General features: G+C 47.8%; 1 protein-coding gene across 5 annotated transcripts in view; it reads right to left on the reverse strand.

The window, feature by feature from the left end:
- Positions 1 to 24,819, reverse strand: part of P4HA1 (prolyl 4-hydroxylase subunit alpha 1) — a 574,677-nt gene that overhangs the window by 243,259 nt on the left and 306,599 nt on the right. For all 5 annotated transcript variants that reach the window (XM_078643088.1, XM_078643087.1, XM_078643090.1 and 2 more), the window contains one exon: positions 16,567 to 16,704. In XM_078643088.1, coding sequence (XP_078499214.1) covers positions 16,567 to 16,704 — 138 coding nt within the window. The remainder of the gene's footprint in view (positions 1 to 16,566; positions 16,705 to 24,819) is intronic.

Genomic DNA, 24,819 nt, shown 5'->3' on the forward strand with positions numbered 1-24,819 from the left:
AAATAGTAATTTGGGGGGGCGTGGCTTCAAGGGCGAAGATGGTGGACGTGGCTTGTTAGAGCTCCCACCAGCCCGCTACAGATCCGTCATTTTATCCTGGCCCCCGAATTCGTATCCCGACCCACACTTACAGCGGAGGTAGAGACTGGCGAGGGGTGCCCTCCGGTGAAGGCTCCAGAGCGCCCGGAGCATTGGTGGCGGAGATAGCGGCGGCGACACCCCGGGGCCTACGCACGGCATGTGAAGCCGGGGCCTCAATTTTGGCGGTATCCAGCCGGGAACTCCCGGAGTCGGCGGGCAGTGACAGCGGTGGGACCCGCGGCCTGGGGCTTGAACCTGCAGCGGAGCAGACGGAGAGGGAGTGGCCGTACCCCACGACTGGGGAGTGAGTCCGGGCTGCCCGGATCCTGGAGGCGGACCGCGGCCGGCGTGGAGGCCCAGAGATTTTGGCGACGCCGGTGGTGAGGCGCGAGGGAGGCCTGGGCCAAGCGGCAGCGGGACGGCCAGTGCTGCGGCCCCCCGGTGAGTTATCCTGCTTGCTCCCTGGCCTGTGGGCTGTCACGCTTGCCTGCTTTTCTGGCCGGTTGGGGGGCCCCCTGCCCCAGATCTCCCTGGAGGTGTTGCCAGACATCAGGGGTGCAGGTAGACACTGGCAGAGGCGACGAGGTGGGCAATCGGCCCTTTGGGAGCTGCGACCCTGACTGGGCAGTGGCCTGGAGTGTCCTGTATGTGCCCCCCCCCTCGGAGGCGGACTGAGGTGGTCTGCTGATCCGAGACTGCGTGCCTCCCTTGCCTGTTACTGGCGACGCGGAATTCCTAGCTGAGAGGACCGGTGCCTGCCCTGAGAACCGGGGCCACAGAAGGGAGCCTCACCATGACCGGAGGGGGGGCGGGCCCGCCAAACAGGGCCCCATCGGCAAGTATACCGGACCGAGTGGGGGTCAGGGGGCATCTGGTGGCCAGGGGTTGGGCCCGGACAATGCGGCGCTCATGGCGGCGATCACCCAGTCTAGGGACATGCTCGATGCCAAGATTGGAGCAGTTGGGGCGGACGTGACCCTATTGCGCCAAGATCTGCGCAACGCCGTTGCGCGAATTACTGAGTCCGAATCTAGGATCTCGGTGGTGGAAGACGATGTTGGGACCCTGAAGCGGAAAATGGCGGCGATGGAAAACATTCAACGGGGCCTTGCGCTCCGTGTCGAGGATGCCGAAGGACGCGCGCGCAGGAACAACCTACGCTTTGTGGGCTTTCCGGAGGGGTGCGAGAAGGGTAATATGGAACAGTTCCTAACCCAGTGGCACTTATGGCTAATCTTAAATCTGGGTCGCCTCTTGACCCATGCCCTGCCAAATTTCTGGCGAAAATGGCGGCGGTTGTGAATCCTTTGGCTAATCCACTCCTGAATCTCTCTTTGTGTGAGGGGGTGGTTCCGCTGGCTTGGAAGCAGGCGATGGTGATCCCCCTCCTCAAGAAGCCTGGCCTAGACCCGGAGGCGTTGGCCAATTATAGGCCTATTTCTCTTCTGCCTGCGCTGGCCAAAATCGTGGAGAAGCACGTGCATACCCTGCTCTCTGGCTTTTTAGAGACCAACGATCTGCTTCATCCCACTCAATCGGGCTTCCGCCCCAATCTAAGCACCGAGACGGCGCTTTTGGAGGTGTCTGAAGCCATCAAGGAGGTACTGGATTCTGGAGGCAAAGCTATGCTTGTCAGACTTCATGAGATCGGTCTGAGGGGGACGGTGCTCAGCTGGTTTAGATCTTTTTTAGCGGGCCGTCGACAAACGGTCTGGGCCTCGCCAAGCTCTGCCGTGATGCCGCCTTTGGGAGTCGGAGTCCCGCAGGGCTCTGCGTTGAGCCCGACTCTCTTTAACATCTTTATGACTCCATTGGCGGCACTGGCGGAGTCTCTGGGGGCCCAGATCGTATCCTATGCCGACGATACCCAGCTCCTCTTTACGTGTGGGAAAGGAGAGGATTTTGACGAAGAGAGTATTCGTGAGTGCCTTGGGGCTGTTTTCAAATGGTTCCAGCTGAACAGCCTCAAATGTAACTCAGGCAAGTCCGAGGTACTCTTCTTCGGTTGCACTTCTGATCCTGATTGGCAGGCATGGTGGCCGATTAATATGTTTCCTCCTGCACATTCCTCCCAGCAGGCAAAAAATCTGGGAATCAAGATCGACAATGGTCCGGCGATGAGAGCTCAGATCCTCGGTCTTGCGGGAACATGTTTTGGCCTCCTCAAGATGCTCCGGAAGTTTCTTCCTTTGCTTTCAGAAGAGCACAGGAAGATCACCGTGCAGGCCTTAATTGGCTCCAGATTGGATTATTCCAACGTCCTATATCTGGGCCTACCGGAGTATCTCTGTAGTATTCTGGTACCCCATTAATGCATTACATGTTAAATCCTTTTCTCTACCCCAGCTTGTGGAATGTTCCAGTTATGATGCATTGTGGAATGTTGGGGCTCTGTGGACTGAAGGGTCAGTTGGCATTGGGCTGAGCATCATGTTAGATGTTCCTGGTGGGGCGTTATTACCATCTTAACTACTTAATTATAAATAAACATCTTTACATCTTCATCCGTGTGGACATCATCACTACAATCTCTTACAGCGCCTTCAGGTGGTGCAGAACTCGGCTGCTCGGGCTATTTTCGGCCTTCACAGGCGAGCTAGAGTGTCCAGTCTTTTGCAGTCACTTCATTGGCTGCCTATCCGGAAGCGGATAGTTTTCAAGGCGTTGACACTGGCTCATAAGGTTCTCTATGCCTCGGGCGCGAAATATCTGCAACGGAGGCTTACCTTTTATCGCCCGGCCCGATCTCTGCGATCTGAATCTCTCTTCCTCGCGGTGGTCCCTCGAGTAAAAAGGGCCCGCATAGGGGGTCGCTCCTTTAAGCTGAAGGCATCGCAGCTTTGGAATGCCTTGCCACTGACTCTACGCAGCATCTCTAATTTGCTGGCCTTTAGGAAGGGCCTTAAAACTTGGCTCTTTGTCCTTTAGTATGTTCCCTTCTTGGATTTCCTGTTTTTTTCCCTTTTATTCTACTGTGTTATGTTTGTACGCTTACGAGCTGCCAATAAAAAGCGCCGGGACACTCCATTGGAGTAGCCGTGCGCTATAGAAATCATAAATAACATAACATAACATAACAGTGGTTGGAGAGCTGGCTCCCCCCGGAGGCCCTGTCCCGTTGTTTCGTGATCGAACGCGCCCATAGGGCCCTGACGCAGAAGCCGCCGGCGGGAGAGAGGCCCAGACCCGTGATTGCTAAACTCCTGAACTTTCACGACAAAGACACTATTTTGCGGGAAGCGAGGGCCAAAGAATCCCTTCATTTCGAAAATCTGAAGATTATGATCTTCCCGGACTACACCAGACTTGTGCAACAACAGCGGCACTCCTTTATTGCCGCCAAGGCGAAACTCCGTGGCCTGAAGATTCAATACTCATTGCTCTACCCTGCCCGCCTACGGGTGATCTTTCAGTCACGAACTCATTTTTTTGACTCCCCGGAGGATGTTTTCAAATGGACCGGTGAGAGTCATGCCACATGATCAACCTGGATTGAACCCGGGACGTTCGAGGGAGCCGTTGCAAGACCGGGGGGACCAGACTACCGGGACCAAAAGGAATAGGAAGTCAAGATCTCAGAAACTATCCGCCTCTCGCAGTGGATCTCCTTCTGCTGCACCTACTGACTCTGATCACTCTGGGAGAGGCCGCTGACAGGCTGTGGGGACTTATACTCTCAACCGTCTATCATGAACTCCGGCTGGAGAGGTGCTGCTCCGCAGTGTTCCACTGTACCGAAGATTGACTGCTGAGTATACTGCTAAGGCTGGATTTTTGTTGTGCTATGTGTGGGGTTGTGGGGTAGGGTTCGGGGTGCTCCGGTACAGGGGCTACCTGCCTCCTACGTAAGTGGGAGTTGTCTAGGGAAGGGCGGGGGAGTTTCTATAGTTTACGGGGGTAGTTGGGATCCATTGGTATGGTTGGCCTTGGGCGCTCTGTTTTGGGCCCAAGGTTGCCCATGCCGCGACAGATACTTCTGAGTTCCATGAGGTATAGGGGTGGAGGGCAGGGGGCTGAGGGGGGGTGGTTGTGGGGGTGGGGGTGTAGTTTGGGGCACGTTGGGCAGAGGGACTGCTGTTGTTTTTTGGGGGTTCGGGGGTCGACGGGGGGGATTGCACGTGATTTTTGATGCTTTGTCAATGATGGTGCTGTGTGCCTGGGTGTGGCGCCAGGGTTCTGCCACGATTGCTACCTTTGACTATGGCTGACGCACCGATTCAAGGGCTCCCCAGGGAGTCCATGCGTGTGATAACTTGGAATGTCAGGGGGATGCTTGACAAGATCAAACGGGGGGCAATTCTGAGATGGGGGAAGAGGGAGGTGGCTGATGTATTATTGTTGCAGGAAACGCACATGCTGGGGACGAAGGTGCTTAGCCTGCAGAGGTTTGGTTACCAACAGGTCTATCATGCCGGGTTTTCCAGGGGGTCCAGGGGAGTTGCTGTGTTGGTGCATCGCAGGTTGGCCTATGTCCACGAGAAACAATGGATAGACCCACAGGGTCGATACGTTTTCGTCAAAGGGATGGTGGGTGCTGAACCTGTGTTTTTTGGGAGTGTCTACGCCCCTCCACCTTTGCAGTGGTCCTTGTCCGAGAAATTGTTTGCGGTGTGGGCAGATATCCCTGAGTCCTTGGCGGTGCTGGGGGGTGATTGGAATGAGGTGATGGATGTGTGTGTGGATCGTCGGCGAACGCAGGGGGTATTGACAGCTGCTGCCCCTACCCGGTTGAATGCGATAGTGGAGGGAATGGGCTGGGTTGATGTGTGGCGTCATATGCATCCTAAGGCCCGTGAATACACCTACGTGTCAGCTGTACATGGTTCCTTTTCGCGCCTGGACTACGTTTTTGTGCCCCGCGCGTCCCTGGATAGGGTGCGGGAGGCTGGGATCTTGCCTAGAGGGCTATCTGACCACTCTCCAGTGGCCGTCAGGATTGAACTGCTTACGAAACGTCAGCCGTTCCAGTGGAGGATGTCCTCGTGGCACCTTCAGCAGGCCGGCTTCGTCCAACACATGCGGGGTGCGATTGCACATTACTGGCAGGAGAATCTAGTGGAAGATATAGACGCTGTGGTGGTCTGGGAGGCCATGAAGCCCACGATTAGGGGGATAGATATCGCATGGTGTGCAGCGGCCCGTCGGGAGCGTAGAGAGGCCATCACTGCGGCAGCCATACAGGTGGAAACTCTAGAAGAACGTTGCCGGGGTGGGAGAGATGATGTGGCATTGAGGTTGCTCCTGCAGGCGCAGCAGTCGTATGCGTCTGTGCTGATTGACGAGGCCAGGCAAGCGTGGCTGGCCCGCGCAGTAGAGTCTATCAGTGGGGGGACAAGTCTTGTACCATGCTTCATAGGCTGTGCCAATATACTGTCCAGCCGCACTCGCTGCCGGGTCTCACCGATGGGGAAGGAGGGGCGATCATGGACCCGGCGGCGCTGGTCCGAACTTTGCCCAGTATTTTATGGACCTATATGCCCCGCGGGACTGTCTATCGGCGGACGCGATTGATAAATTCATTGGAGACTTGCCACCGAAGGCGGTCTCTGACGAGACCAAGGCGGCGCTGGACCTTCCCCTGACGGCGGAAGAATTGGGAGAAGCGTTGCGACAGCTCAACACAGGGAAGGCACCGGGGCCAAGTGGTTTCCCGAGTGAATTTTATAAACGATTCCAACTCCAATTGGGGCCCCATTACCTCCGTGCACTAGAGGTGGCTCGATCGCAGGGTAGACTGCCTGCTGACTGGCGACACGCCGAAGTTGTGGTCTTCCAAAAACCCGGCAGGCCCCCGGACAGACAGGACTCATATCGCCCAATATCCTTGCTAAATATCGAGGCTAAACTGCTGGCTAAGGCCTTGGCGAATCGCCTTCTCCCATATGTGACTGACTTGGTCCATCCGGACCAGGCCGGTTTCATGCCACATAGGGCGACGCGGCACAATATCAGGCGGGCGCAGGCGGCGATTGATGCAGTTGGTGACACGGGGGAGAGGGCAGCTCTACTTCTGGCGGATATAGACCGAGCATTTGACTCGGTCAGCTGGACGTACTTGTTCGCTCTCCTGCCTCGCCTCAACCTGGGCCCGGTGTTTATTTCCTACTTAAAACTACTATACACAGACATCACGGCATCTGTACGTATCTCCGGTGCGATATCTGAGAAGTTCTCCATCGGCAGGGGGACCCGCCAGGGGTGCCCGCTCTCCCCATATCTATTCGCGCTCGCTATGGAGCCCCTGGCCTCCTGGGTGCGTATCGACGCACAGATGCGGGGCTTTGAATGGGGTGGTGCCCCCACGGATCATATTGCACTATATGCGGGCGATGTCCTCCTCTTCCTTACGGACTTAAACAGATCGGGCCCTCGAGTCTTGGAGATTATGCGTGTCTTCGGGGAGGTGTCGGGCCTCTATCTCAACCCACGTAAATCCACATTGTGGGTGTTGGGTGGCGGAGGCGTGGCGGACTCCTGGGCGTCGGATTTGCAGGTAGCTGTGGGGGGCTTGAAGTATCTGGGAGTGTTCCTCTCCGACTCCGCGGCTGTTGCTTGGGAACGTAACGTGGTGCCGGTGTGGGAGAGGGTCCAGACAGATGTTAAGACGTGGTCCCGGATGCCCCTTACTATCTTCGGTCGATCTGCGATCTTCAAGATGGTCGCCCTTCCGCGCCTCCTGTACCAACTGCAGAACCACCCACACCTTATCGCTCCCCAGTGGTTTCGGCAGGTTAATTCGGTCCTGGGTCGCTTCCTGTGGGCTGAGGGTGCTGCCAGGGTAGCGCTGCGGACCTGCTTCCTGTCCACATATTGTGGTGGCTTGGCCACGTCGGATCTCCTGTCTTATTATCAGGCCTCCCACCTACTTGTACTTAATGAACGGTGGTATGGAGATAGGGGAGACCCGGCTTATGCCCTGGAGCGCTCCCTGATGGGTGACAACACGCTGCACATGATTTTATACTCGGCCAAAATACGAAGAAAGCTCCCATGTGTCACGCGTGTGGTTTTTGCTGTATGGCGACAGGCGCTACGTCGCATGGGTTGGTGGGGCAGGCTTACGGCGGAGACCCCGCTGTGGCAGAATGGACGGCTTCCCGGGTTGGCCTCTTTGACTGGGTTCGGTGGATGGGATGCCATCGGGATCTCATCACTAGGACATGTACTGTCCGGGGTCACCTTGAAATCGTTCCAGGAGCTCCAGACTGAGTTCCATATGCCCACGACCCAATTCTATCGCTATCTCCAATTTCGCCATGCGCTGGCATCTAACATTGCTGGCTTGGAGTCGCTGCCGGAATTCAGTCCGGTGGAGGCGAAAATCTTCATGGGAGACCTCGGCGATAAGAAGGTATCCCGAATCTATCAAACCCTAGTCACTCACTGTTCCTCCTCCCTACTTCCCCTTAAAGACGCCTGGGAGAAAGACATTGGACCCTTGGACGATGATGATTGGAGGGAGGCGCTGGAGTCCCCGCGAGGGGCTGCTATTGCGATGCGACTCCGCCTCATCCAATTCAAATACCTACACAGAGCCTACTACACCCGGGAGCGATTGTGGAAGGCGGGCCTGATTGTGTCCCCAGAGTGCCTGCGCTCTGGAGTTGAAAGGGGTACGCTGTTGCATACTGTGTGGTCCTGTGCTGGCCTTACCAGATTTTGGAGTGGTGTCTGGACTTGTCTGTCTGAGGTATTGGGATGGGACCTGCCCCGCACCCCTCGATTAGGGATTCTCCATGTACTGGAGGGTGTAGGGGGGAATATATACAAGCGCCATCTTTTACTGCTGGGACTGGTGGTGGCCAAGAGGGACCTGGCACGGGCATGGAAGGGAGTGCGAGCCCCCCCACTGTGTGCTTGGAAGGCTGGCTTAGACTACTTTATGGGGCTGGAGCGCCCGGTGTTTGAGGCCAGGGGATGCCCCCGTAAGCATTATAAGATCTGGAAAAAAGTGGGCGGAGTATAGGGGACTGCTCCTAGACCCTCCGACAGAACAGGAGGATGAATGGCAGGAGGCGAGTGGCCCACAGACCTAAGGAGCACATTAAGAGCATTAAGACCAAGTGATGAAGGTTTACTATGATCACGTGCAACGGGTTAGGGAGGGATATGGGGTGGGTAGTTGGGAAGTTGGGAGGTTGGGGATGGGGGTGGAGGGCAGGGGGTGGGGGGGTTTGCCTTACCCGTATCATTATTTGAGATTTGCGATACTGTAGAAACATGTCTTGATATTTGGTGGCACTCTCCTGACTGTGGAGAACCACATATATGCCTCTCTCTGATCATTACATAAAATTTTGTTGTGAAAAAAATAGTAATTTGGAACATGTTTCTTATAATGTTTATCTTCATTGTAGATTGTTTTAAAAGCCTCTTGATGGTAACTTCCTGACGAAGACACTTGTTGTCGAAACGCGTAGAGAAGATTTCGTCAATACCTCATTTGCACCATTTTTAATATATTTTTTTAGGTCTCCTGGCGTTTAACAGCGCGTTAGCGCTGTGTCCGCCAGGAGATCTTTTGTCGCTGACTCTGCTTCCCAGGAGACAGCACCTGGCGCGCGCATTTTCTCTCCGAGGAGGCGATTAGAGCTGGCCACGCGCACGCGAACGAGCGCTGTGGCCAGCTGCTGTCTCCTGGGAAGCTCCTACACGCATGCACATTCACACAGACACAGACACACACACGAGCACCCATGCACGCACGCACGCACGCACATACATACATACATACATACATACAGAGACACACACTCTCCCATGCATACACACACACACGAGTGCGCCGAGGCCCCCCCGCCGTCGCACACATACATACACACACGAGCATACACACACACACACACACACACGTGCACCGATACCCCCTCCTACCTCCTACAACTAAGTTGTCCGGTCCTGTTCTCTTCCGTGCAGTCCTTGGATTCCGCCGGTTTCTCCTCTCGTTGCCCGCTGCCCGTCTCTGCCGGTCTGTGATCCCACTTCTGGCCGTTTAGCGCGCATGCGTGTGATTGCACGCATGCGCTTTCCAGATCCAGCGGCGAACACTACTCCTGCTTGAGCAGCGTTAACCCCATCGCTGCCAGCCAAGGCTGAAAACAGAGCAGAAGCAGCCAGGCAGCGGCTGCACAGCTCACTAAAGGCAGAGGGCACAGGCAGCTCAGAACGATGAAGCATCAATTGTATTTATTAATAGCAGCCACAGCAGGTCAGCTGCACTCCTATATACCGGCGCGCGCCACGGGTTCAGGGAGGTACACTGGCAGGGAGAGCTATATCAATATAATACTATACTGCTGACTTTCAAAGGGGCTGCTTCCATTAGGACCGGAGTATCACGGGGTCAACTGGTGGCAATGGAATATTTATATACCTTATATAGCTGGCACCGAGCACTCAGGATGGTTTGCAGTGACTGCTAGGAGTCAGTGAGCTTACAGAGAGCCCCCTTTTCGGTCACAGGCTGCTCTGAAGACAGGCAGTAGCAGTAAAACACACTACTGTGTGTGTCACTACACTGTCCGAACACCGTTATCTTACTGGGACATGTGGTATGGTAACAGTTATGTATTACACTGGTGGCCAAAGGAGCTAATGTGCCTACTCCAAGGATCTGTGTTTGCTCTCCTATACTCACATGTTCACTTGTTTGATTTCACATGAGTTTACATGGCTTTTCATCCTTCTAAGGTCGATAAAATGAGTACCATTGAACAAAGGATCTTTGACCATTCAATAGCACAACTAAACTTTCAGTGAGCTTACAGAGAGCCCCCTTTTCGGTCACAGGCTGCTCTGAAGACAGGCAGTAGCAGTAAAACACACTACTGTGTGTGTCAGTACACTGTCCGAACACCGTTATCTTACTGGGTCATGTGGTATGGTAACAGTTATGTATTACACTGGTGGCCAAAGGAGCTAATGTGCCTACTCCAAGGATCTGTGTTTGCTCTCCTATACTCACATGTTCACTTGTTTGATTCCACATGAGTTTACATGGCTTTTCATCCTTCTAAGGTCGATAAAATGAGTACCATTGAACAGAGGATCTTTGACCATTCAATAGCACAACTAAACTTTCAGTGAGCTTACAGAGAGCCCCCTTTTCGGTCACAGGCTGCTCTGAAGACAGGCAGTAGCAGTAAAACACACTACTGTGTGTGTCACTACACTGTCCGAACACCGTTATCTTACTGGGACATGTGGTATGGTAACAGTTATGTATTACACTGGTGGCCAAAGGAGCTAATGTGCCTACTCCAAGGATCTGTGTTTGCTCTCCTATACTCACATGTTCACTTGTTTGATTTCACATGAGTTTACATGGCTTTTCATCCTTCTAAGGTCGATAAAATGAGTACCATTGAACAAAGGATCTTTGACCATTCAATAGCACAACTAAACTTTTCAGTGAGCTTACAGAGAGCCCCCTTTTCAGTCACAGGCTGCTCTGAAGACAGGCAGTAGCAGTAAAACACACTACTGTGTGTGTCACTACACTGTCCGAACACCGTTATCTTACTGGGACATGTGGTATGGTAACAGTTATGTATTACACTGGTGGCCAAAGGAGCTAATGTGCCTACTCCAAGGATCTGTGTTTGCTCTCCTATACTCACATGTTCACTTGTTTGATTCCACATGAGTTTACATGGCTTTTCATCCTTCTAAGGTCGATAAAATGAGTACCATTGAACAGAGGATCTTTGACCATTCAATAGCACAACTAAACTTTTCAGTGAGCTTACAGAGAGCCCCCTTTTCGGTCACAGGCTGCTCTGAAGACAGGCAGTAGCAGTAAAACACACTACTGTGTGTGTCACTACACTGTCCGAACACCGTTATCTTACTGGGTCATGTGGTATAGTAACAGTTATGTATTACACTGGTGGCCAAAGGAGCTAATGTGCCTACTCCAAGGATCTGTGTTTGCTCTCCTATACTCACATGTTCACTTGTTTGATTCCACATGAGTTTACATGGCTTTTCATCCTTCTAAGGTCGATAAAATGAGTACCATTGAACAGAGGATCTTTGACCATTCAATAGCACAACTAAACTTTTCAGTGAGCTTACAGAGAGCGCAGAGTAGTGAATGCAGAGTAGTGAATGGAGAGTAGTGAGTAGTGAATGCAGAGTAGTGAATGGAGAGTAGTGAGTAGTGAGTGCCGAGTAGTGAGTGCAGAGTAGTGAGTAGTGAGTGCAGAGTAGTGAGTAGTGAGTGCAGAGTAGTGAGTAGTGAGTGCAAAGTAGTGAGTGCAGAGTAGTGAGTAGTGAGTGCAGAGTAGTGAGCAGTGAGTGCAGAGTAGTGAGTAGTGAGTGCAGAGTAGTGAGTGCAGAGTAGTGAGTGCAGAGTAGTGAGTAGTGAGTGCAGAGTAGTGAGTAGTGAGTGCAGAGTAGTGAGCAGTGAGTGCAGAGTAGTGAGTGCAGAGTAGTGAGTAGTGAGTGCAGAGTAGTGAGTGCAGAGTAGTGAGTAGTGAGTGCAGAGTAGTGAGCAGTGAGTGCAGAGTAGTGAGCAGTGAGTGCAGAGTAGTGAGTGCAGAGTAGTGAGTAGTGAGTGCAGAGTAGTGAGTAGTGAGTGCAGAGTAGTGAGCAGTGAGTGCAGAGTAGTGAGTGCAGAGTAGTGAGTGCAGAGTAGTGAGCTGCCTCAAGTGAAGTACTCTGGTACCCAAGGATGACTAGCAAACAATATTATTCACAACGTTGCTTACTATTCAGCAACATTTGACAGTTTGCAAATCATCTTTATACAACAATTCAGAGTTTGATAACAAGTTAATGTAACACATTGTAATATACAATGCCAATAGCTCAAACTTTAAAGCTGGGAGACCTATTGCATTGTAAATGCTTGTTATATAATTTGTTGTCGATGCAATGTACTTTTATTATGTATAAATATTTTGTATGTAAAACTTTTTATTCATATGTATATGACAATTATTAAAACAATTAGAATTTTCTAAAAACAGATACTACCTTGCTGTTCCATGTCATTTTCAGTTGTCTGGGTCTCATCCCACTGTATATCTAGGTTGCTTGCCTGGGTGTGTTATTTTCAATAGCACTCTCCCCCTCAATCAGTCAGAGAATCAGACGTGATTCAACCAGAGGTTTCTAATAATAGGAGGGCACTGAAATAGCCATCTATCCTGGGTAAGATCGAACCCTTAACACGTTTATAACATCTTTGCTGATCTGGTATCACATTTTATAGAAATGCGTTCTAGTGGCCTAACCATATCCCAGGTCCATCAGATGTTGATGGAGAGTATAAAGCCCCACCTACCTAAACCTGCCTCTGGGCATACCAAATCTAACACCATGATTGGGCATTCCAACCTATGGTTTGACACTGACTGTGCCCTTGCTAAGCAAAATTTAGTTAAGGCCTTGGAAACAAAAAATATAGCTTTGATTAGGAAATCGAAGGGTGCATCCAATAAAGCTCAGAAAGTCGCACGTAGGAGGTTGGAAGATGAACGCTGGGAAGATCTGCTATCAGCTACTAAAAGAGGTGACCAGTTCCTGTTTTGGAAGATTATTGCAGATGGCACCAAGGTAAATATCCCAGCCCAAGATTATAACCTGGATCCTAAGTCCTGGTACAATCATTTTGCCCACCTTTATGCTGTCCCAGCTCAAGCAAATGAAGCTCCTCTAGTTATTACTGACACATTTCTGTTACCCAACCAACCTACTCCTCTCCAATTTAGTATGGCAGACACAACAAGGGCAATTGCCGCCATAAAATCCTCTAAAGCACCCGGCCCTGATAAGATCCCGGGTGAGCTATTCGAACATGAGACAGATATCTGGGCCTCTAGTATAAATCTCCTTTGCAATGGTATTGCTAATGACCAGCCCACTCCCGACTCATAGAAAGGAGCGGAGATCGTTCCGATTTATAAGAAAGGTTCTAGGGACGATCCCGCAAATTATAGACCGATCAGCCTTCTAGATATATTGCAAAAGGTTTATGCAAAACACATCTTAGATAGGCTGAATGAGTGGATTACAGATAATAATGTGCTTTCCCCTTGCCAAGCTGGTTTTAGGAAGAGAATAAGCACAATAGGTCAGGTCTTTAGGCTAATAATCATATTATGGAAATACACAAGGTTGCAACATGGACACCTATTTGTGGCCTTCATAGATTTGAAGGCCGCATTTGATTATATTTCTAGAGACCTGCTTTGGGCCAGTTTACTTGAGCAAGGGGTTCAGAGTAATATTGTAATACAGCTAGTCAGGCTTCATGAGAACACATACGCGAAAGTGCGATGGGGGAAAATGGGAGAACTGACAGAAGAGATACCTGTAGATAGGGGTGTGCGCAAGGGCTGTGTCCTGGCGCCAACCCTATTTCTCTTGTACGTCAATGACATGATTGAGGTTCTTAAAAAAGCCAACCACGATTTCCCGAAATTGGAAGGCGAACATATCTGGGCGCTAACCTTTGCCGACGAAACCATCCTGCTCTCTCAAATACCTAGGGGCCTTCAAAACCTCTTAATCTCGATGGATGGGTATTGTAGGCAAAAGGGGCTTGAAATTAACCCGGTAAAAACCAAGTACATGACCATCAGACTGCATAATTGTTTCAAAAACAAAATGCAGTTAAATGGAGTTTGTATATCTTGGGGTATCTATCGACTCCAAACTTTCATGGAATCCCCAGATTACGAAATCTAAATCTATTCTTATTCAAAGCGCAGCTCCAATTACAAAAAAACTTTTCTCTACCTCGTCAAAGGCAATTAATTACTCCTGCACTGCAAGTTTATAAATCTAGGGCCCAAGCAGCTGCCTTATATGGCTCGGAGTTATGGGGGGGGGGGGGGCTTTCACCTCTAACTTTAGGGGAGAACAAAATTATGAGGAGGTTTACTGCCCTTCCGCAAAATACACCTGTGATTGCCCTTATGTTGGATTTAGGTATTAAGCGGATTGAGCACAGGGCTATATGAATGTCCCTCTCGTACTGGATCAGAATATGGACAACGGAGGAATTACAAATATATAGACAGGCATTAAGTGAATTGATTGCTCTCTACACTTTTGTCACATTCCCATAGTTGGTCCATATCCGCAGATGGTTTTTGGATTTGGACTTAAGCACGTACTGGGAATATCCGGACTTGCTTATTCCGGATTCCAAACAGTAATGTAAAACCATCTTTTGGAACTTCATTGAGCAGAGTGTTGTATCAAATTCTAGTTATGGCTCACTTTCAAACCAGTTTCTAAGTTTTAAAATAAGCCCGTCCGTTGAACCCTTTTTGGATGAGATTGAGCCCTTACTTGCTAAAATACTGTACCTAACATTTAGATATGGTATGTTGCAAATTAAGAAATTCACATCTAGGTGGGGAAACCAGGTTGGTGAGGAAAATGATTCTACATGCACTGAGTGTTCCATGGGAAGGGAAGAGGATATTGCCCAAGTTTTATTTTTTTGTACATTGTATGAAACTCTTGGGAAAAAATGGATACGACCCTTGGGCAGGAACCTTTGCATCAGGCAATATATCGAAATGCTGCGGATTCTTAAAACAGATACTTCCAGATTGGTTGTATTTGGAACAAGTAGATTTTTACTGGCAGCCAACTTCGTCAGACTAAAGCGAGGTTTAAAGTTTTAATAAGTAATGGAATATGCCAAAGCCTGTTGTTAGGGTTCCATAGAAGAATCGTTATTTCACTTACTTGTGTCTGTATACTATGGTTTCAAATATCTTTGTAGTTGTTAGATAAAAATTACAATTATGATAAATTAGTATGAGGCACCCGCACTTTATGCACTTAAGATTTCGTTAATGACTTGCTAACTTATATTTACCTTCGATGCTGAATAGTACTGTAATCTTGAACCTAGAACTCAAAGTGTTGTAATTAAGAAGAGACTGCAGGTTTTATGAATTGCAAACATCTATTTATATGCTGCTAAAGTTTACAAAATTACACTTTAGGTACTCGAGTGGTAGGCACTATGCACTTGGAAATGTTATGTCTTTTAACTGCTTCATGATTCTGTGAATCGAATAAAGATGCTTAAAATAATGTAAAAAAAAATTTAATTATAGATTTTAGAAACTCTCTATACTGCCACAGCCACTCTCTGTGATAAACCCATGTCCGGGTCAGTGGCCAACTGTCAGTAAGTGAGGTAGCATCTCCCAGTCATAGAACAAGTCCCCAACTTCTTCATGTCAAAGATAGGCCTTGGCCTCTCTACACATGCTGGATTACCTTAACAGCAGAGACAAAAATCCAAAGTAATAATACTACACACACATCACTAAAGCCAGGGAAACACGTCTGTATACCAAGCAGAGGACGTTCCCATTTCAACAATTTCAAGCACTCCATTCAAGCTGCAATAAATCCTGCCCCAAAACAGCTATGCCAATATCGTGGGGTTCAGCAACCTGCTGTCACGGGGCAGCTCCTGCAGCTCCTTAATCAATGCAGCCCAATTCGAAGTCTGAGCTAACTTTGGTAGGCAATACACTAGAACTGTGCCTGCTGGGCAGCAGCAATCAATATGTGCCACATCCCACTCTGTGCCTCTCCCCACAAAGCAGGGCGGACAGTGCTCCCATGACAAAAAAGTACTCATTGTTGGCAAACAGCATTTATATAAGCGCGATTCAACTTACATGATTTGAGCACAGAGGCACCAGTCTAGAACAGGAAATATTCAAGTGCCTCGCTTTCTGAGCAGTCTCCAGATGCACATCTTGCCCCGAAACGTCCACATCAACATCAGTGCAAAAATGATCTTGCAGCACTTTCATATTAAACATTCTACTAGTAGAAATACAGATCGTACACCAAGCAGTAACACAAACAATAGAAAAACATATCAAATGTAGATGGCTCCTATTTGTTGCTTTTATTTCATTGGCAAAGAAAAAAAAGGTTAACTATCAGAGAACAGAATCTCTCATTAGCCAACTATAAGACTGTGATTAAAAGTGAGGTGTGCAGCATTTAATGGTTATTACTCTAGCACAAAATGATTGCCTAGCTTTGCTCAAGTTACCTCAACAGCTTCAATAGAATATCTGCAAAGTGATCTAAGCTTGCAAGACACTTTGACAAGAATTCAATACTTCGTCATTTTAAAAATGATTTTGATAAGTTGGTGCAAATCCAAAACAAGAGACTGCTCTAATAAAGTTTCTCATCCGAGACTTTGGGCAACAAAACTGTGTAAGGCAATGTACCACTACGCGGAAAGAGAGTGACACGGAAGGAAGGGGGTAGCAAATGGATGTGGAAATCAGGATGGGGCGGGAATCTGTGCTTGACTGACGTTCTTTGTTACCTTTGTTTTGTAAGCAAACATGACACCATTGTATCTAACCTCATTGGTAATGATTCGCACAAACTAAAATGTATATTAAAAAAAAAGAAAAATTTCTTAACATCAAGGTTTTCATTTACAACAATAGTCTTAACAAAACATCTGACACTCACCTGGGAGGTTTCCTTTGGATAAGGTGTCAGTGTCCAGATTGTATGTGTCCTGGAGACGAAGGAGGGCCTTTGCTGCGCCGGTCTGATCCTCATCATTGGGGAAATGTTGACGTTGAACAGTCAGGTTGGAAATAAATCCTACAATAAAACAACATGAATGATAGAAGTCAGATACCAACTGAATTAGACTTCTTACATACACATACTTCTGTTCTTAGCATTTTTGGGGGTCAGTACCTGTCAGAACCCCTTTAAAAGGGCCACGGGGCATGAAGGAGTGACTTGGCCCATCCTTTGGGGTTGAGGTCTTTTAATCCTCATGTCCCAGCGCACAACCTACCATGGATCCTGAGCAACTGGGCCAAGAACCTCTTCAGCACTTGACCGTCAGTAATAGCACGGGTCAAGCATTCCAAGGCTTCTCTGGGTGGAGGAGATGTAAGGGCGGGGGGGCGGGGTTTAGATAGAGGGAGTGAACACAGGCTCGCAACTCAAAATACGTTAAATGTCTTACGATAAAGAGTATTTATATACGAACATGAAGTGAAAAAAATATGGCATACATAAACAATACGCATAGCTCCCTGAAGTCAGGGCTCTAATGCTCAATTGGCAGCCAGCACATGTCCCACTTTCTTCTCAAGGTGGTTACTCCCCATTCTCTATAGGCAACTTTGATGTTAGGTCCTACTAGCAGTTGAGTCACACTCGGACTCTTTTAGAACAGTCAAAGAGTGTACCAAAGCGCTTTCTGGCAGGAGATTTCCTCCTGGAACTTTTAGCCCATTGATCAATCCTTCTCCCACCAGCAGGGATTGTACAACAGAAATCTCCGAGAGCATTTCAATCGCTTGCACAGAGGCTGCCTTCGAGCAGAAACGCTTGCAGCGTTGCAGGAGCAGCAGCTGGGTGCCCTCAGCGCTTCTACTGTGCTATGTTAGGTTTCCTTAGATCCTTCCCACAGGAGCTGGGAGTTGGGGAGGGGGGGGGGGGGGGGGCAGGGGAGGTGTTCAACGGATTCTAGTTCTGAACCTCAGTCAGGGCTTGAGCCCATAAAGGTCACCACAGCAGCATCTCCTCTCAACAACATCAACCAGGCTATGATCATTGTACTCCCCAGTGGCCCCTTCTGGCACACAGGGTCATCAACGCTTCAGCCACACACAGGCAATTGTCCGATTGGCACAGTAGTCCTCACCTCACACCTTGCATAGTAGTCCTCTCCTCGCACCTCCATACTGGGATCCACTCGACAGGATTCCCCAATGGACGTTACGCACTCTCCTCTTCCTCACAGAGAACACTGGGCTTGGAAAGCATGCAGGAACTGGCCCTCCAGCGGCAGGTGGCTTTGGATTTTCTATAGGTGATGTTCCCTGACCCAGCTGAGAGACTGGCAGGCTTCTCAGCTGGGTCAGGGCAAATGTTTGGGAAAATGTATTTCCCAAATTGTTTCCTTAGAAGCTTAGAAAGACCTACTCCCCAGTCCTGATCACAGGCAGAAGTTTTGCAGAGCTTCTCCCCCTCATACAACCAGACTCACTGCTTGGCATTTGACAATTTTGGGGGCCTCGACCTCCCCTTCTTATAGTCCATTTCCAGATATTAAATGTGAATTAGGGTCTTAGTCTTTGAAGTCTGTGTTGGAGGTCTGCTTCCTTTTGAATTCCCCTCTCCTGTGCCTAGCCTTTACTCCAGAAAGCAGCCTGTCACAATAGGAGTGGCTCCAAATCTGATAGCCCACAACACAGGCCATGGGAAGGACTAGAGGTTCACACCTAGATGTCAGCCACTGTGATAAGTGTTTCAAATGTACACCTCCAGGGTCTCTGCCCTAATCTTTATGATTCTCTTAACAGCCCCATCTCCTTCCTGAGATGTGTCCAGGCACCTTTCCAGTGACATCTCTCTGAATAAAAGAGCAGCCTTTGTTGAAGTGCACTGTGTTCTTACTCCAGTGGGTGTGTCCCACCTAGATCATAGGAATGTAGCAATTGAAAAATCTTTCTAGGGATGAAAGGGGGGGGGGGGCAATCATATGTATACAACACACATGCACTGTACAGCACTACATGCTAACTTGATGAAGATCAAGGGTGAATTAAGCACGCAGCAGCAGAACTTTACATGAGTTAGCCTGTAGGCTTCACTACAGTGTCCAGAAAAATAAATGAGAGAAAAAAGAAAAGAAAAGGCCTGTTCACTTCTGCTAATCACTACACAGTATGCTACCACCACTATACTCATGCTAGTTAACTCTTGGCAGAAGCAGTAGCCTTTCACCACTTTAGCACTTTAGGCGCCTCTTCTGGTCCAATGAAACCGTAATCTGTAAGACCGGCCTATATCATCAAGCACACACACAATCTGTGTTCACCCATGGCAACACAATTCAGCATCTAGACATCATTTCAGCTGGAGCACTCATGGCAGGGGTACACGTCCTTCACCATGCGAGGGACGGTCCGTCCCAACAGTACCTATCAAAGGGAATCACCTTCTCTTTGAGGGATTGATGACTGTTGAAAACAAGCATTTGCAATGCAATAGGTCTCGCATTAGGAAAGTTTGAGCTATTGGTCTTGTAAATGACACATTTTTTATTTATGTGTTGGTTTTGAAAATAGCGAAATGAATAGCTTTGTCATTTACAATGCCAATACTTTTATCTTTTGCAAATGTGACACCTATAGCATTTGTAATGCAACATGTTTTGTATTTACGTGACTTAGATGTATTGATATTACAAATAACAATGGCTTTTATTTTTTTAATAATTAATACTTAAATAAAGGTTATTGTAATTTATAATGGCAATAGCTTAAACTTTTGTCAATAACTTTTGTGAAGATTATGTTCAGTGTATTTTATTGTGACGAAAATCCAAGAACAGAAGTGAAATATTAACATCTTTTAGTGACATTTGTAATAAAGCTAGGGCGGTAGAGTGAGTGAGGGCGGTAGAGTGAGTGAGGGCGGTAGAGTGAGTGAGGGCGGTAGAGTGAGGGCGGTAGAGTGAGGGCGGTAGAGTGAGGGCGGTAGACTGAGGGCGGTAGACTGAGGGCGGTAGACTGAGGGCGGTAGAGTGGTAGAGCGAGTGAGGGCGGTAGAGTGAGTCAGGGCGGTAAAGTGAGTCAGGGCGGCAACGTAACGTCAGTGGCAACACGCTCCCACACACAGCATTACTCAGCAATGTAGACACCTTAAAACACAGCAGTACTGCCATGCAGCGCTACACAACACACAAAAGATGACAGACACACCAACAATAGACTCCCGACACCCCCTTCCCCAGCCTGACTTGTGACTGGCTGTTACACAACCCTAACCTTATTGGCTCACAAACGGTCTCCCGTGTATGAAAAAGGAGAGATTTTTCGAAAGGCACAATTCCCTCAGTGTCACAATTATTATTTGTCAGGGATGTAAGAAGTTATGACCGGTGCCCCATACAGAGCGCCGGGTGCACGCTTCTGTCATTGAAAACCAGTGCGGATCACGTGACCAAACGTGGAGAAGACAGGTCAGGACATGCCCATTCAGTTCTTGGATTCTTAGCTGTACTGCCTTCTCGATTTGGCTCAGACTTGGTCTTTAACTTCAGTTTCTAAAGAATGAACGTCAATAACATCTGTAATAATAGCACGGAATAATGACTGGGGCTTCCTACGCACTGTCCGTGCCCAATGTCCATGCCAGGTTTAATTCATTAGTACCACAGGTCAGTGAGAAATGCAGGCAAAGCTGGGGAGTAGGGGCACTCTGCTAGTTTGCATGCTTCACAGTGATGCTCCATTTATATAGTCGGACTCGCCACTGCCCCGTCTCTTGCCCCCTCGGCCACATCCACAGGAGCGCGCAGTGAAAAGGAGCGGAAGCTGCGCTCTCGCCTTCACAGGGTTTAGGGAGAAGGGAGGGTGAGAGAAAAGGGCGAGGTCGGAAGGTAACACAACTGTCTCAACTATTTACGATGTCAAGAATAGTAACAGGGCCGTGCTAAATTACACACCGTTCAGAAAAAGAAAGACCCGGCCGAAGAAACTGAACAGCTGCCGCACCCCGTGCCTGAATGTGTAATGTAAATACGGTGCTCATGTAAAGCGCTCCAATACCTTCCAGTCGAGTTCGCGCTGTATAAAAATATGCACAAAAAAACAACAAAAAACAAGACTTGTCACCAATTCGAAGTCGCCACACTGTCTCAAAAATAAAAACATGTTTGCACGTCTCTCATTGGCTGTTTGCTGTTTAGTTGCCTGCTCTGTGCTTATCGTCAGCGATTACACAATTAACATATGATATCTTTATTCTTTTTAAATATACTTATTTATTTTTATACAGCGCGATCGTGATCCAAAGGTATTGGAGAGATTCACAAGAGCACAGGATACTTTACATAGAGTCACGTTTATTGTTTTAGACACGATGAGATGCAATGATTTGCCCAAAATCACGGCGGCGAAGTGCATAAAGGAAAGAAAGCATGGGAACTGTGATTCTGGCCGTGGGTAGTGAATAATTAGGGGAGGAGAATCCCCCTACTGCTGGCACAGAGGAGGGCGTTTTTTCATACGTGGGGGCCCCCGTTGCACACACTGAAAAACAAGCTGAAACCCGATCAAAAACAAGGGGCTGTTTTTTTCTAAAATGCCACATAATTCAGTATTTTAAGCCAGGATCATCCTTTTAAGGACATTATGATTAATGGCTCTGAAGATCTGACAGGGCGTTTTTTAAGATTTAAATTGGATCCGGTTCGGGAGCTATATTGGGATCTTATCTCAAAGCCCCTAGATAAAAAATTATATCACCAACTTCGGGTGGGCACCTTACCCCTCAATTCCTTCACAGCAACATGGAATAACAAAACTAGTAATCTATGTAGCCATTGCCCCGGGTGTAAGGAAACAGAGGGACATTTTTTGTTTGTTTGCCCGCGATATAGCGAACCTCGATCAAAGTGGCTAAAACCCATTTTTAAACATATAAAGTGTAATAAATCTTCAGATGCAATATGGGCTTTAAAAACAAACACTACTGGTTTTATTGTGATATGCTTGGCTAAGTACCTAGGTTGGGCTTGGGTAATCAGAACAAAAAGGAATCCTATCGTTACTGGACAGAGAGTAAGCTGTATAGTGCCCACCACTAACACCTGTTAAAACACATTTTAAGAGCTTTTTAACTATTATGAAAACATATTTGGATTAAATAATGTCTTGATTTTGTCGTTGATGGTTTAATAACTTTTTAACTTTGGATTCAAGTAGGACGTATAGTGATGATTTTATAAACTTTTTCCTTATATGTAACGATTTGTAACATGAATTGATGTCGATATTGTGGTTGTAAATATTTTGCTAAGTTGTCTTTTATGATTTCATTTATCGAAATAAAGACATTAAAATCTGATTAATGGTGCAGCAGCACCAGTTTGAAACAAATTAAGTCGCATGCACTCATCCGAAATCACCTTTCGCTTCCAAAGTTCGCAGCTATCACCAAAATCCACCAATGTTCTGCAGTAAAAGGTGAGAAAAGAAAAGAAAACACTTTGAAAACCTTGACTTTCCTCCTGCCAGTAACACGCGAAAGGTTAGAGAAAACGCCGTCCGATTTTCAATTCACCATATATGGCGTGCGCTTCGAAGCCTGGAGCCACGTGACCTTGCATGCCCTTCAAGAAACGTAAACAGCGATCCGGCCTTTCTAAGAAAAGATCACGCTTTAGCTGAAGAAACAGTGTCGCCGGCGGGGGCGAAACCAGGAAGTCAGGCATCCTTGCCCGTGACATGGGCGGGGCCTGTGACGCGGCCGGAAGAGGCCAGTGTTGCTCGTTGATGCGGGGCTCCTATCATGGAGGGCGAGCCCCGCGGCAGCGTGAAAATACAGAGAAGTGCCCCTCATGTGGAGATGCGCCGGTGAAAAGGAGCGCAGCGAGGCGACGCCACAAACGAATGAGTGGAGGGGGGATATGTGTGTCTGTGTGTGCGCGCGTGAGCCCGTGAGTGGTGGTGGTGGTGGGGGGGGGAGGGGTGTGTGCGTGCGTGCGTGCGTGTGTGTGTGCCCGTGCCTGCGTGGGTGCGTGTGTGTGCGCGCGCGCCTGCCTGCGTGTAGCTGTGGGCGTGCCTGCGTGTTAGCCGGGAATCGGAGCCAGGGGACGGGCAGCCATATACAAAAGCGCGAGGCGCGCTCACGCGGACAAATCTGAGACAGCAGAGGCGCGTGGCCGAATGCTGTCTCAGATTCCCCCGAAAGTAACAACTAAAGGTCCTGAGCTAGACAGCGCATGCTACGCATGCGCAGCTCTACGCTCGACCTAACAAAAAAGACTCCAGAACAATAAACTATACAAAAGTAAAAAGATCGAGATAGTCTGAGGCAAAAATAGCAGAAATTACTTCATTAAGTGTAAGGCACAACAATCTATTCCTGAAAGCTTACATCCAGTTTTTAAAGTATGTACCCTTTTTACAGTTTTTAAGATAGACTACAGGTCTGTAAGTTTAGAATCAACTTTAACAGCTGTAAAATATTTTTATCCACCTCACAAAGAGTGCCAGATTTTCAGTATATTTGGCGAGCATGAAGACGGCCAGATTTTCAGTAGATTTGGTGAACATATAAATGATACTTCAGTCCACAGCCACTTGTAAAACGCATTATTGGACTAGAAAAACTGCAGTATGCTTTTTTGCTTTAATATATAGAGAAGTCAGAAACATTAATGTATTTGTGTGAAGTTGCCTCCGATGCATCTACACAACAATGTTTTGTAGGAGGCATTCAAAGTCCTGGGACGCTTTCTCAGTGGTCTTAAGTCTAGTATAGGATGCAGGGATTGGCTCTTTAACATGAGAAGTAGGCAGAGTACCCTCCTTACCCTGCTCTGCCAAGTTTTCCTACCCATGGGCCTTTATTTTATACACGCTTCAAATCTGCCCGCAGAAAATAAAAAGTTTACTGCAAATCGAAAGGATATGGATGGGGATGGCTAGTTATCAAGCACCACTTACCAGACCAACTAAACTAGATGGAGTAGGAACATAAACTACATGACATAGAATGTCAATGGCTGCATAAAAACTTGGAAACTAAGGATCATAGAAAACCTACAACTCTGAGGGCCATTTGATAATCCTGCAAGAAAGGCATATGATCAGCATGGAATGCGAGAGACTACTCAAAAGGGAGAAATAGGTTCAGAAGATGATTTGAACGAACCAGCAATATTTATCCAAAATGGTAACCATTTGGATAAATGGTAATACAGAAATACTTGAAACTAAAACACACAATACAGGTAGATGGATTATGTCCATGCTTTAAATTAATCATATTAATATATGTGTTGGATAGTACAGTCTAAAAATAGATTACCAAAATACATTAACGTCTCTTATCTAATTTAGAGAAATGTACTGCACCCAATATTAAGGAAGTCGTTTTCAATACACTACTTGATAATGAGCGGATAGATCCACAAGCGCTACAGCATTAACTCGCTGAGAGAATCTAAAAGAATTAAGACTATAATACAAGGCTTGGGTTTGTGCATTCTTTAGAGAGTGCATGCTGGAACACAAAGGGGATATAAATTTCACATAAAAAGCATGGCCATTTCTTCAGGCTTGATTACTGGTTCCTCAACCTTATGCAGAAAGACTGGGTATAAGATACAGCATTTTTATTTTAACATTTATATAGTTTTATATAGCGCGAATATACCCAAGTGTCTATCTGAGCATTCTGCTGTGTTTGGGGATATTAAACCATACACAGAGCCTAGGTGGCCAATGGCTAGTAGACTACTAGCACACGATAAGTGTACATAAAACCATGAAAAACGCTCCCCTGAGTATTTTTTTTATTTAGGTACAATTTGGGAAGCTTTGCAATTTATAGTGTTTGGGATACATGCAAAGTTTTTTTTGTGAGGAATCAAACCGCAGAAAGCAAAAAAGTATACGAAAAGCATCGGGTATATGAAGTGGGTGGGAGGGTAATAAGTAGTGCTGATATACGGTATATATTGTCCAATCAATCAACCAGGAAAAACAGACCTCCTGGAACTTAATGAATGGATACGAACAAAACATACAGCAATCTAGATGAGATAAAGCTACTCAAGCAGCTCGGACATGAGCGATTTCAGAGAAAGAAATAAGTAGCCCCATTATGAGACTTTAAAAAAGAAAACAGGAAAGCAACAGGATTTCTACTGAATTCAGATTACAAGTGTTTGCTGGTATA

Source organism: Lissotriton helveticus, chromosome 5_1, assembly GCF_964261635.1.
Source record: "Lissotriton helveticus chromosome 5_1, aLisHel1.1, whole genome shotgun sequence".
In the NCBI taxonomy this organism is placed as follows: domain Eukaryota; kingdom Metazoa; phylum Chordata; class Amphibia; order Caudata; family Salamandridae; genus Lissotriton; species Lissotriton helveticus.